We start from the raw sequence: 13,434 nt of genomic DNA, 5'->3' as shown, positions 1-13,434 counted from the left end.
GCATGAAGCGCTGGCGGAAGATGTTCTGAAGAAGTACTCTTCACACATAGTTCATGGCCATATTGAAGACTAAGTCGGGGTCTTCGTCTGTCAAATTTATAGATGTTGCTGCTGGAATACCCTGCGACGTGATAATGAGCGATGTAGTGATCGATATGGGCATCAATATGATTGCAGATTATGTCGAAGGGTGTGTGGGGCTGTCCTCGTCCATGGTATGGCCAAATTCTCCAAAGCTATGGCTGTCTGAGACACTGTTCGTAATTCAATGACTACATCTTAGCAGAATACACTGGGGTATTATCATTGTGGAGGTGACATTCCCTACGACATTAAGAGAGAATTTCTACGAGCCTCTCCACCAGCAGTTATATCGGACAGAAATCAAAAGTGTGTGGAGGAACAAGTTGCTACTGTATTTGGAGAATTGACATTCAGGAAATTCCCGCAATAAATATGAAGAGGTGGGTTAACGAGCCTGCGCAGCCCGACAGCTAAACCAGCGGTTATATGATTCTTGGCGATTGACGCGTTCGTGCGAAACGCCCTCAGATTCAAGCATCATCGTATCACCGAGGCGTACCCGCAAGCTATGAGATTGAGACTTCCGTGGGTACTGCTGTACACAAGAAAGGGGGATACACGCAGTGAAGAGAGCATCACGAAAATGCAGGAAACAGATGAAGCAATAAGCAAGGTCATGTCAACAGAATGAGCAAGAACTCAACAGGCAGCAGTGAGCTCAAGATCTTAAAGAAAAGAAAAAACTGCATTTCTCATACACACTCGGAACATCCGATAATTAATCATTTGCCACCGCATGACTGCCCTGAAGGATCACGCCGTAGTAGCGTGGTCATTTGCCACAGCAGAGCTCCATGTGATGAAGTGTAGCCCCGAGTCTCTCCGACGCTTGCAGTCAGCTCGTTGATGGCCTCGGCTTCTCGTATAAGCGTCTCTTCAAACTCCTCGCGAGCGAACATCAGATCATATAACGCCTCCGTCATCGTGTGCACCTTGTCTTGAAGCTGTTGAAGCTCGTGGGCTCTGGAGTGCAGGAGATCGCTTACTAATAATTGCTGATTCATGCCGACACTCTTCATCGGCTCGCGCTTGTATTTGTATCTTAAAAGAAACTGAAAAATAAGATGTGCCCTGTTGTAAAAATCTTAAAACCTCGCCTCTATACGCTAAATTGCTGGTTATTTATTCTCGTTATTAAGGGTGCCTTTCAGTAAATGGCGCCGCAGTGCCATAAGGGTGCTGGTAGGCTGTCGTATTGTTGTAACCTTATGCCATTCGATTTGGTCATCATCAAATCGCACATCCATCGAGATAGGCCGTGACAAAGCATGCAAGTACACTCGGTAATCATCAGCCCGAACACTCCTCCCTCTCAGTCGTCGATTCTCAGCAATGAGAGCCAACGTCATCGTGGTGGCTCTAGCCCTTTACATTGCGTGCGCCAATGTCACGTATGGCAGCTTGTGCCAAGTCCCGACACTTAAGAGCGAATGGCAAAGACGCCTTGTGGAACTACGACACAAGCGGCGGTATCAACAGCATCGTAGCGGATGACGAAGAGCGCGTCGTCAATTTTTCGGGTATCAAGCGATGGCTCAAGGAGCTGTTTAAGAACTGGTCTCAAAGGAACAAGAAGATTCCAGAAGGCACTGAATATGATTTTTCACCGGAAACTATCAACAAAATGCTCAAAAGCAGACACGTTCGGCGTGAGATGTTTAAGAGGTGGGACGGCCACACGATGGAGGATATCAAGCTAAAGATTGGTCGAGCACAGATGAACAACAAGGGATGCTCGTGAAATACGTACAGAACTATCGAGTTTACACATACCGAGGCTATGTCCAGTAAAATACGACATTATCGGACTCAGATACTATCTGACAGATAGTGGCTTTATCCTCAGCAACGATTTCTATAATTTTGGCACAAATGGTTTGATAAGAACTCCTTTCATGCATATCACCAGTGGGTTTACTAACTACTACCGGTAGTAGTATCTTCCAAGCACTGACTTCTCCTTCTCATTTACTGAAAATGCTCAATTTGTTACCATTTAAAAACATCAGAGTAAAAACTAATTTCATTAATCCACTTAAGTGCTTTGTGCCAAAGACTCCTCGAGTGTGTACTCGTCGCATTGCAGTTGGCCACTGCTAATTGCCTTCGTGACAGTCTCAGCTTCGTAGACAAGTGCTTGCGATCCGGGGTAATTGAACGGCGTGGCGATGCTCGTAGAAGGCGTCGGCCACGGGAATTGCATCGTTTTGGTTTGCTGCGTGCCATCTTCAAGGAACTGAGTGACAGTGACCTCTGTGGCGCAATGAGCAGGCTCGGGGATGCGAATCCTGCCTTTGCTACCCGTGATAGTGACAGTGTTGCCCAGACTGTGAAATTGATGGTGCCAACTCGGCTGCCACTGTATTCGAGAGTTGCCGAACCGTATATATCCTCCCCACCCGAACTGGTTTTGCCGGTGGTAGTAATCTTCAGTGGCTTCGTACCGAACACCATCGTCACGAATGACAAGGGGTATATTCCGATGCCGAGAAGTGCGCCATCACCCAAAGAGCTGCGAAAGTTCGACATGGGATTCACGAACGGAATGCCAATATCTCCGTGAACGTGGTGGACGTCGCCAATGTTTCCGTCAGATATTAACTGGCGCACGTATTTCAGGAAAGGAAAGCAACGAGTCCACACACCTGATAAAAGCAAAAAGTTGCAATCAGCTTCGGCAACAACAATTTAAAAAAAGTTGCCACAAATTTTGACATACCTTCCATGAGGAAAAGATTCTTTTTTTTGGTCAATTCGACAACGGACGCCGTCTGCTTCGCATTCATTGTCATGGGTTTCTCCACCAGCACGTGCTTGCCGTGATTTAGAGCAAGCGAAATGTGATCGAAGTGCATCAGGTGAATCGTGGCAATGTATACCACGTCAACGTCGCGGTCTTCACACAGCTCTTCGTATGATCCGTAGGCATGAGCAAATCCTGCAACAACATAGAGTCACGTCAATTATCAAAGGTAAATCATTGATCTATCAGTTTGATGCACGCACCGTGAGTCTTGACAAATCGGTCTGCACTTTCAAGCGATCGAGCAGCACAAGCCGAAAGCCTCGCGGTCTCGCCGGCCATCCCTTTCAAGGCATTGACAAAGTCATTGGCAATCTTGCCACAACCAATGAAACCCCAGCGGAGCGGAACTTGCGAATCAGCGCCCATCGATACTTCTTGTTGCACTCCAAGGCAAATGATGAAATTGACCTTCAACAGCGACACCCTCGAAAACGCAATGCTGTTGCATGAACTTCAACTTCGGCGGTAAATCTGATTCGTGGCTGAAGCTGCTGTTCGCGATATTTACCGTCATCGCCAATAAACCAACCCTCCAACAATTGGCAAAAAATAACGTGGGGTGAGGTCTCAAACGTTTTCAACGTTAGCTTTTTCATTAGTGTGGCAACTCAAAGGCTCCAAATTTGCATCACAATTGTAGCAACACTATCTCAGATTATGCCAAAAACGCTAATGAGTGCACTTCAGATGCAAAAATAGGTAAACCTACTTCGCGTCGGCGGGGTAAACGAGACCCAAATCCTTGCGAATCTTGTCCATAATCGTCATAATTTGGAGCGATTCGTCCAGTGGGTACTCTTTGCTCTCGGCCTCCTTGTTCTGGATGGCCTTAATCACAGTCTCGGCCTCATAGCGGAATCCCTCCGAGCCGCCGTAGTTAAAAGTAACCCCAGCAGCAGGTGCCGGCCACGGGAATGACGTCGTGGTCTCCTTGTGCGTCCCGTCCTCAAGGTACTTGACCACTTGCACCTCCGTCGCCGTGTGAGCGGGCGTTGGCAAGTGAATGCGTCCTTTAGAGCCCGAAATGGTGACAGTCTCGTCCGTATTGGCCAACATCGTGTACTCGACGGTAGCGAAGCGCGAGTCGCTGTACTCGAGCGTCACCGAGTTGTAAATGTCGATGCCACCATCATTCAGTTTGCCAGCCGATGTGATTTTATCAGGTTTGGCTCCAAATACCATCGTGGCAAAAGCCAGAGGGTAAATGCCGATGTCCAAGAGGCCACCGCCTCCGAGTTCATTGTGCCACATACGGGTATTGTCAACGTCGAATTGGATGCCAAAGGACGCGTGTACGTGGTGCACGTCGCCGATCTCCTTGTCGGCCAGCAACTGACGCACGTGGCGGATGGAAGGGAAGAAGCGCGTCCACATTCCTTCCATGAGGAAGAGATTTTTCTCACGAGCGAGGGCAATAGCAGCCGTCGCTTGGGCGAGGTTCATGGCCATGGGTTTCTCCACTAGCACGTGCTTGTCGTGGTTTAGAGCGAGCACAGTGTGCTCATAGTGTGACGGGTGCAACGTGCCAATGTACACGACGTCCACGTTAGGGTCGGCGACGAGGGCCTCGTATGAATCATAAGCTTGGTTAATACCATGCTCCTTAGCGAATCTCTGGGCGTTGTCCAACGAACGCGCGGCACAAGCCTGGAATACGACGTTGTCCAGCGCCTTCATGGCACTGGCGAAGTCTGCCGAGATGCGGCCACAGCCGAGGAAGCCCCAGCGGAGAGGGGAAGACGAGGTCATAGCTGGGAGGTACTTGCGATCCAAGCGGAAAAGCTTTGAGTGACGCGGATCGGATATCGAATGAAAAACTTTGTTATAGCAGATAAAAATAAATATCTTGAGATTTGTTTCGAAAGAGGGGTTGTGGCTTATAGATACCTGCCGTTGAAGATATCATGAGTTCACTAGCGGGAAAACCCACTCATCAATGATGGCGGTGTCACGAGTCATGTCGTGACTCATGACCCTGGAAATATGGAAATAATGTAGCGAAACCGATCAGCTTCTGCGATAATACATGTAGCAATCATGTGTCTGGAGTAAAATTACGATACATGTACATGTAGTGATACTGCAAGCAAACAGCAAAGGCGGAGGAAGGGCACCCCAATTATCATGTCAAAGAGTCAAACGCTTCATTCTTTGGTTTCGTGACTTAATTGGAGCATGCTGTCGGTCCCATTCACTTCGCATCGATTCTCTTCACTGTAGACAAGAGCTCACAGTTCAGCTGGCGGTTTAGTGGATTATGCGATCTTCAAGATCGTAATCTTGCATCGAATCTGTTGATTCAATTGACAAGATACACGTACGTGAAGTTCACGTCGTGAGTTACTGAACGTGTACTGTACGTGTACATGTAGTAGCTGACCTCATGAGAATATGATAGGGCGTTATTAGAGAAAGATAAGTACACATTTTGCAAATTCTCAGCTTCTCGCTTCAGTAAGTTACAGTAAAAAATATTTTTATCAAAAAAAATATACTCCCAGATGCAGTACATGTACTGTAGTGTGTAAATTTCACTCCGCATTTTTGGAGGGGCTACGTGGTAAGAACGTCGTCAAATAAATTAAGGTGTATTAAAGCTACAGTAGCTCACATGTCAGCAACTTCGAATAAAAAAATAGGATTTGTTGTGAGGATTTGTCAGTGTAACGGGGTACGTAGCACTAAGTGTACCCTGGTTACATGAAGTGTGACACTTCACACTTCAGATGTCATACTCCGGGATATTTGGTACAAGGTACCAAGGTCATTCAAAACCAACCATTGGTTAAATGACATTGCATTTCTATAGGTAACTGATAGTTTGTATTAGCCACAAACTTAACCTACCTATAAATATACTCAGTTTACAATCTACCTTATTTAGGTCACCTCGCCCTCTTTAATTAAAGAGGGGACCTGTGAACTGCCGTTCACTGAGAGTTTGTATACTCTCGGAAGATAACTTCCTCTAGCGCAAGGTGCTGTGTGACCCCGTCACACTTGGTAGCACTTGTAGTCAATCCACGCCATCGCGGGTAGACTACCTGAACCTCCGAAGTTCGTTGCCATGGATAGGAACGACTTCTCCCATATGAACGACTCTCAGTTCGAGTCGGTTCGGAAGATGGCAGGCATCTTCGGGATGGAGGCCCTGCAGAGCCTGGTGGTATCAACACCGGCTGAGCAGCTCGAGCGCGTCAATGCATTCGACGCGTACGAGCAGGGCCATATCGCGCATGTGCGGGAGAACCTGCTGGCTCCGGCGGCGGAAGCAAACCCGCCTCACCCGAAGCCAATACGGCTGAAGGTAAAGCCGTATGAAGGGAAGGAGGGCGAGAACCTTCACTTCTGGGTCCGAGAAGTAGAGCTCGCGATGGACGCGGCTCTGATCTCGACCGAGCAACTGCGTGTTGCTTTTGCACTCTCCAACCTCAGCGGTCGTGCTAAGAGTTGGGTGTACACTCGGGAAGCGACATCCCCTGGATGTTTTACATCCTGGGCTCAGCTGTGCGAACAGCTCCGAGCCGCGTTCCTCCCGGCGAACTACGAGTACCGCCAGCGTTCGCGCTTCCTCGCGTGTAAACAAGGAAGACGCGAACTGCACGAGTATGTGCAAGAGATACGGGAGCTCACGGCGTCCCTAGTGGGAAACCCACTCAATGAACACATCAAGATGACTGTGTTCATGGACGGCCTTCGAGTGGGCCCCGCACGCACTCAGCTGTTCCGGGTGCAGGCAAGCACCCTTGAAGAGGCGATTCAAGTGGCTCTTCAAGAAGAATACAGCCATCGCCAGGCGCGTACGCCGGCCTCAGCGTGGCCTGGGAGTTCCTTGTCGGCTCCCGGTCGAACAAGCCCCAACGGACCAGTTCCCATGGAACTCGGGTCCGCCGAACAGCGTGACATCCGCTGCTTCGGCTGTGGGAAGATGGGCCACTTCAAGCGCGACTGTCCCGCGGAAAGACTCCGCAGACGGTCCTTCCCCAAGCCCGTCCTCAAGGGTCGCTGGCAGAAGCCAGGATCCCGGGGACAGGGGAACGCAGGGAACCAGTAGGGGCGGGGCGCCCTACTGGGGAAGAACTAAGTCTTCGTGATGGGTGCGCGGGTGGCGCGTACCACGGGGACTTAGCCCCTGAGAGTCTTCGCACTCTCGAATCGGCGAAGAGCAGCGGCGGGTTGCTCGTAGTACACGGATGTGTACGGGGGTACGATCACCCCTTTAGAATCTTGATTGACTCGGGGGCGTCGAAGAATTTCGCACGCCGCCAGACGGTTGCTCGTAACAGCAACAAGTTGTCCGAAGCTTTGCGAGAAAGCAAGGGCAACGGGACGGTGTCAGTGCGACTGGCCGACGGGAAGGTCGTCACTGTCCCCAACGTCCAAGTGGATCTGGCTGTCAAGTTTGAAGACTTTGACAGCCTCGAACAGTTCACTGTTCTCGATATGGATCCATATGATATGATCCTGGGCATGCCCTGGCTTGAGAAGCACGAGCCCTGGATCGACTGGCGAGGCAAGGCAATCGGTGCCAGCCGCCCTGCGCAGTCCGACAGAGCATTGGTGAGTCATGTTCCCACCTCTGTCAGGACCCGGGGCGCCCGCGAGGGCTGCCAGGGTACCAAAGCATCCGGCAGATGCTTGGGAGTCGTCGACGTATATGACGACTCCGAGGATGTTTTGATGGTGGCCGCGCCCAGAAGAGGCGCCGGCCAAGTGGGTAACTTAGGTCCACAGGCGGGTAACTTAGTTCCGCAGACAGCTGCAGCTGTCATGAACACTGAGAACAGCGTGTTCAGAGTGGGTAACAGAGTTCCACTCACGGTCGCCCAGACCATAACTGAAGAGGAAGACGTCGGATACGCTTCCTGTGTGGGTAACACAGTGCCACACGCGGTCGCCCAGACCTTAACTGAAGAGGAAGGCGTTGAACACGCTTCCTGTGTGGGTAACACAGTGCCACACGCGGTCGCCCAGACCTTAACTGAAGAGGAAGGCGCTGAACACGCTTCCTGTGTGGGTACAACAGTACCACACGAGGCCACGAGTGCCTCGGATGTCGTAGCGACGACATCCCTAGACGTGGGCAGCAAAGCTCCCCGTCACAGAAGCCGTCGGCAAAGACGCCGCCGCCGCCTCAAGTCGGATCCGAACTTCGTTCCGATCGACGTCGCTTCAAGCGACTCGGAGTCCAGGGCCCGGGCTCCTCCGACAAGGCCGGTGGAAGAGTGTTATCACATCTTCGATGGCGAGACCGGTTTACCCGTCAAGGCATCTGGTGTCCACTTGGAACCGTTGCCAGAGGTTGCAGAGATACTGAACCTCGAGGAAATGACGGCTGAGTCTTTCCTGGCCAACCTCAAGGCTGGAGAGATCGCTGAGATGGTACTCATGAGACCTGAGACCACTCAGGAGGAGCTGAACTCCTCCTCTGTCTTGGACGAGAACGTCCTGGAAGACATGAACAAGCAGCGTCAGGCGCGCTTGGGTTCTGAGATTCTCAAGAACCCCAAGGATCCGGTGTATCCTTTGGTGACGGAGTATGCGGACGTGGTGAATAAACACCCACCGACCCAACTCCCACCGGATCGAGGCGTACGGCACGAGATTGATCTCGTGCCCGGCACAAAGTATTGTGTCACGAGGCAATGGCCTCTCCCGCGCGAACAGTGCGAGGTCATTGATGCCTTCTTCGCCGCGAAAGCGAAGGCAGGCATGGTGCGGGAGTCGAAATCCCCGCACTCGACGCCGACTTTCTGCGTTCGTAAGCCGAACGGAAAGTGGCGTCTGGTTCACGCTTATAACAAGCTGAACAACGCAACGGTGCCGGCCCAAACACCGATCCCACGAAAGGATGTGTTGTTGAACAACATGGCCGGCAGCGTACTGTACAGTGCGCTGGATTTGGTAGACGGATACTACCAAATCCTGATGCGAGAGAGTGACATCCCGCTCACCGCGGTAAGCACTCCAAGCGGCATGCTTTGGGAGTGGCTCGTCATGCCGCAGGGCTTGTCTAACGCCCCGGCGACGTTCAATCGCCTGGTGACGCAATTGTTCCGCCCTTTGCGTACCTTCGTACAGACGTACTTCGACGACATTTTCGTCCATAGCCGTGCCGAGGGAGGCAAGACGGCCATGGAGGTGCATCTAGGACACCTCCGTCGAGTGTTGGACGTGATGCGAGCGAACAAGCTCTACGCCAACATCGACAAGTGCGTTTTCGCGTCACCAGAGATTAAAGTTCTCGGTTGCTTCGTAAGCAACGTGGGCGTTCGGGCTGACCCAGACAAGGTCAAGGCCATAGCAGCATGGCCGACGCCCCGATCCCAGAAGGATCTTCGAAAGTGGTTGGGTTTGGCCAACTACCTTCACAAGTACAGCGCTGGGTACGCGGGCTTCGCTAAGCCCTTGTCGAGCCTCCTTCAGAAGGACGTCGACTGGCGCTGGGAGCAAGAGCACCAGGATGCTTTGACAGCATCAAGGCCAGTCTCCAAGAGGCCCCGTCCGGTCGCCGAGGAGAGCCTTTGGCTCTTTGGGAGGCTCCGTTGATCTTCTGGCGGTGGGGTCTTGTCGGTCGGGGGCAAACCGCGGGCGGAAAACAGGAAGCGTATTTCTTTTCTCTGTCACATTGGCAGGGCAGTCTCAAGAAGCCGCGCGAGGCGGAAATAGCCTCTATCCCGGAACAAGAGAAGCTCCCGGGACAATGAAAATATGCCTTTGGGCAGTGTGGAGTTCCGTGTTCACCTTCTGGGCTCTAGGCGCTTTGTGATCTACACAGACACGCGTCCTTGAGGACGGCGACTGAATCTCCTCACCTCTCCAACGGATGCGAGGTGGCTGTCCTTCTTCGCGGAATATAACTTTCGCGTCGAGTACAAGCCGGGCAAGCTCAACGTGCTTTGCGGACGCCCTCTCTAGGCGGGCCCGACTATGAGTTGGTCACATCACGCGGGGTGACAACGGATCTATATGATCGGATACGCATGGCGTATCGGGACGATGAGGGCTGTCTCGCCTATCGTCAAGTTCCTTAAGGCCGGAACGAGCGCGAAGTCCGACTGGCTCTCGTCGCGACAGCGCTCACGGCTCCACCGATATGAGTTGAAGGAGGGCCTCCTCTATTATCGGGTGGAGCCCACTGATCCTCCACGGGTGGGTCGTACCCCAACGACGAGGATCTGAAGTTCGACATTCCTCGCGGAGAGCGCATGACGCGCCCTCCAGCGGCCACTTGGGCCGCGAGAAGACCTTTCTGTCGGTCTCTCAGTCCTTCTGGTGGACCCACATGTACAAGTGGGTCGCCCGGTACGTCAAGACATGTGAAACATGTCAGCGGGTTAAACCCGCAGAGAACTCTTCGGCTCCACTACAGAGCCTGCCCGTACCGAGCTGATTGTTGGAAGTCGATGAGTCTTGACTTCATCTTTGGGCTTCCCGCCGACGGACACGGCAACACCGGAATTTTGGTGTTCGTGTGTCGGCTGAGCAAGATGGTACATCTTGCTCCAGTTCCCGTCACTGTGACGGGCGAACAAACCGCAAGGTTGTTCGTCGATGGCGTGTTCCGCTATCACGGTCTCCCGGAGACGATTGTCTCGGACCGAGACCCGCGTTTCACTGCTGCGTTTTGGAAAACGCTGTTCCCTTTACTGGGAACTCGTCTGCAGATGTCCACTGCGGATCATCCGCAGACAGACGGCCAAACAGAGCGCGTCAATCGAGTGCTCGAGGACACTCTGCGCAGTGTGTGCGCGGCAGCGCCACGTACGTGGTCGACGCAGCTTCCAGTTGTTGAGTTTGCGCTCAACAACGCGGTGCACGCGTCCACGGGGTTCACGCCGTTCTACTTGAACGGCTTCCGCCACCCCAGAGTGCCTCTCACTCTTCGAGGAAACACTGACTCCTCTATTCTAAGTGGGGGAGAGGCTCGGAAAGCCCTTTCCTCCCAGGTCTCGGATGTGAGGCCAGTTTCGCTGCGGAAACAGGTGGAATCCTTTATGGATACCAAGCTGAACATTGTCAGCAGGGTCCGCGATGCCATGGCAGCGGCCCAAGATAAACAAAAGGAGTACTCGGACAAACAAGAAAGAGGAAACTTAAGTATATTTGAGATTGGTGACTTAGTGTTACTAGACACGAGGAACCTACCTCTAGACACTGTTAGCTCTGTCGGCAGCAACAAGCTGAAGCACCGCTTCATCGGACCTTTTGCAGTCCTGGCCAGACATGGTGCGTCGTACACCATCGACCTTCCAAAGTCAATGACGACGCACCCGACGTTCTATGTCGGACGTCTTAAGCGGTACTTAGACCCGCAGGGGGTTGCTGACTCGCAGACCCCCCTTGACCTAGCTCCTCGAAGCGAGGGCCGGTCACAGTCGTCGACGAGGGCGTCGAAGCAGGCACTCAAGCCTCGGTCGGGACGGCAAGGCTGCGGTCAAGACCGTACGCCGGAGGGGCTCCATACGAACGGACCCCGGCGCCATACGCCGAGTACGCTGAGTACGCCGGGTACGCACCATACGCGTACGTCTGGGAGTGTGCCGCAGGCGGCTCCGGACGTGGCAACAAAGCCTCGATCCGTCGGATCATGCGAAAGGCCTCGTCCAGATCGGACGAAGAGGCCCGGCGGTCCACCCGCAGGTGCAGGCTCGCGACCTCTCGCTCCACCAGGTCCAGGCGACCCGCAAGACGAGCGAGCTCGCCCTGATTCCCGGCCTGGGCGGCAGCATTACCGCCAGTCCCAAGGCCAAGTGCAATCTCAAGCACGAGGAGACGTTGACGGAGGCGGTCAACCTCAGGGTCCCGTGTCGGACCCGCAGTCGGAGCACTCGAACGAGAGTGGCTCTCGGGAGGCGCCGAGTACTCGTACTCGTACGAGGGCACCTCCGCCCCTGCTTGACCGGAATGGAGAAGTCCACTTCCACGTGGAGCGGATCCTCCAGGAGCAACGGTGTCGCGGGAAGCGACAGCTCCTCGTGAAGTGGAGGGGTTATGCCCACTCCGAGAACTCGTGGGAGCCGATTGAACGGCTCCTGATTGACTGCCCGAAGGCTGTCGCAATCTGGGAACAGAAGCGGCGGCAGCTTCATAAGTAGTCCGGGGCTTCTTGCCCGAACGGGGTACGGATGATGAATACATACCGTACCCGCGCTCATCGTGAGCGCTAGAAGCCGCGCGCTTCAGGATGTCCCTTGGCAGCATACGCTTGCTGATCAAGTGGGCAAACCTCACACGAAGATCACGCTGGTCCAGGATGTGGGACAGCTGCTGATCTTCATGGAGTTCCCATAACTCCGTGGGCGAGTACTTGAGAGTCTCCACCCACGCCCAGAACATGTCCTCACAAGAACTCCATGTGGGACAGTTCTCGGGCATAACCCAGGGGTATCCCCAAACAGGATAGAGACCACCCCGGGTCTCGGGCTTCTTACGACAAGTCGTGAAGTCCTTAAGGGGAATGCGGTGTGGCGCGAGAAGCACACACCGAGCAGCCTCCACGTTGTCGACGAACAACTGTTCTTTCTGAACAAGGGCTCGTTCATAGATGCCCCTAGAAGTGTGGCCGCCCACAAGGCCCACGAGGAGCGACGAGAAGCTCTAAGAAGAGGTCAGCCCCAGAGCTCTCCTCGGGAGGCCAATACCCTCTTGAGTTGATGGCAGCTCCCTGGCTGACGGGTGCCGCCACCGAACCCCCACGCACACGCTGGGCAGCTTGGAAATCCTCCTGCTGCTGGTCGAGGTCATTCGAGACCTCCCGGGGCTCAACAATGGCACCCTCCTCTTCCTCTTCTTCCTCCTTCTCCTCTCTTCATCCGAGGAGTCGAAGAGACTCTGATAGGAGCGTCGAGTCTCCTTCTCCTCGCGGAGTGAGACTTAGAGGCGGTACGCTCTTTGAGGGCTTGGCGCCTTCGGCTTTAGAGGCCTTAGCGCGCGCAAGACCCTCGGCAAGCGAGAGACGTTTGCGAGGACTCCCTTCCTCATCGCCACCGGCTTTGGGAGTGCCCTTAGCCTTAACGGCCGGACTCTCTGAGCGCACAGAGGTCCTGGGACTGTGATCACCGTGATCACTAGCGGACGACTGCACGCTGTCTTCTTTGTGCTCACTGGGCACTGGGCTGTGCCCTCCCACAGAGCCCGCAGGAGCATCATGAGTGCTCTCGGACTCGGCATCGTCCTCACTGCCCGAGTTGAACTCACGTTCTACGAACCGAGGGTTCGGACGATTGTCTGAAGACGAGGGCGACGGACTGCGGCGCCTGCTTGCGCGCTTGTCCGCAGCCGCGTCACCCGAGGATCCGATCTCCTCGGAGGCCACCTGAGTAGCCTCCTTAAGTGCAGAGCCTTTGCCGTGAGGCTTAGTGCTCTTGGCCTGCGCCTTACCGGCTGCAGCCTTGGAGCGTGTCTTAGCACCGCTCTTAGCAGTGCCACGAGGCATGTTAACGGTCGAAGTGGAGACCTTGACGAAGAGCGCACAGGTTGCTGCTCGAGGCTCTGTCCCGTACCGCACCTCATGCTCGCTCTCGCGCCGAGTCGATGGTTGA

The 13,434-nt window shown here is 53.7% G+C and overlaps 3 protein-coding genes across 3 annotated transcripts; all 3 read right to left on the bottom strand.

The window, feature by feature from the left end:
• Positions 1-750: 750 nt before the first annotated feature.
• On the bottom strand, positions 751-1,103 carry PITG_14359 (uncharacterized protein; the record flags this gene model as incomplete). The annotated part of the gene is made up of 1 exon (XM_002898788.1): positions 751-1,103. One exon carries the CDS (start codon positions 1,101-1,103, stop codon positions 807-809), a length of 297 nt encoding a protein of 98 aa, XP_002898834.1.
• Positions 1,104-2,381: 1,278 nt separating this feature from the next.
• On the bottom strand, positions 2,382-3,256 carry PITG_14358 (trans-1,2-dihydrobenzene-1,2-diol dehydrogenase, putative; the record flags this gene model as incomplete). Its single annotated transcript, XM_002898787.1, has 4 exons — positions 2,382-2,443; positions 2,490-2,729; positions 2,804-3,022; positions 3,091-3,256. The coding sequence occupies 4 exons, from the start codon at positions 3,254-3,256 to the stop codon at positions 2,382-2,384; spliced, it is 687 nt and encodes a 228-aa protein (XP_002898833.1).
• A 256-nt stretch (positions 3,257-3,512) lies between these two features.
• Positions 3,513-4,667, bottom strand: PITG_14357 (dimeric dihydrodiol dehydrogenase, putative; the record flags this gene model as incomplete). Its single annotated transcript, XM_002898786.1, has 1 exon — positions 3,513-4,667. The coding sequence occupies one exon, from the start codon at positions 4,637-4,639 to the stop codon at positions 3,596-3,598; it is 1,044 nt and encodes a 347-aa protein (XP_002898832.1).
• Between the last annotated feature and the right edge of the window lie 8,767 nt (positions 4,668-13,434).

The sequence above is a fragment of the Phytophthora infestans genome, genomic scaffold (genome assembly GCF_000142945.1).
Source record: "Phytophthora infestans T30-4 supercont1.34 genomic scaffold, whole genome shotgun sequence".
Classification (NCBI taxonomy): Eukaryota; Oomycota; class Peronosporomycetes; order Peronosporales; family Peronosporaceae; genus Phytophthora; species Phytophthora infestans.
The sequence above is the reverse complement of the archived record's forward strand: the minus strand, read 5'-3'. Positions and strand labels throughout refer to the sequence as shown.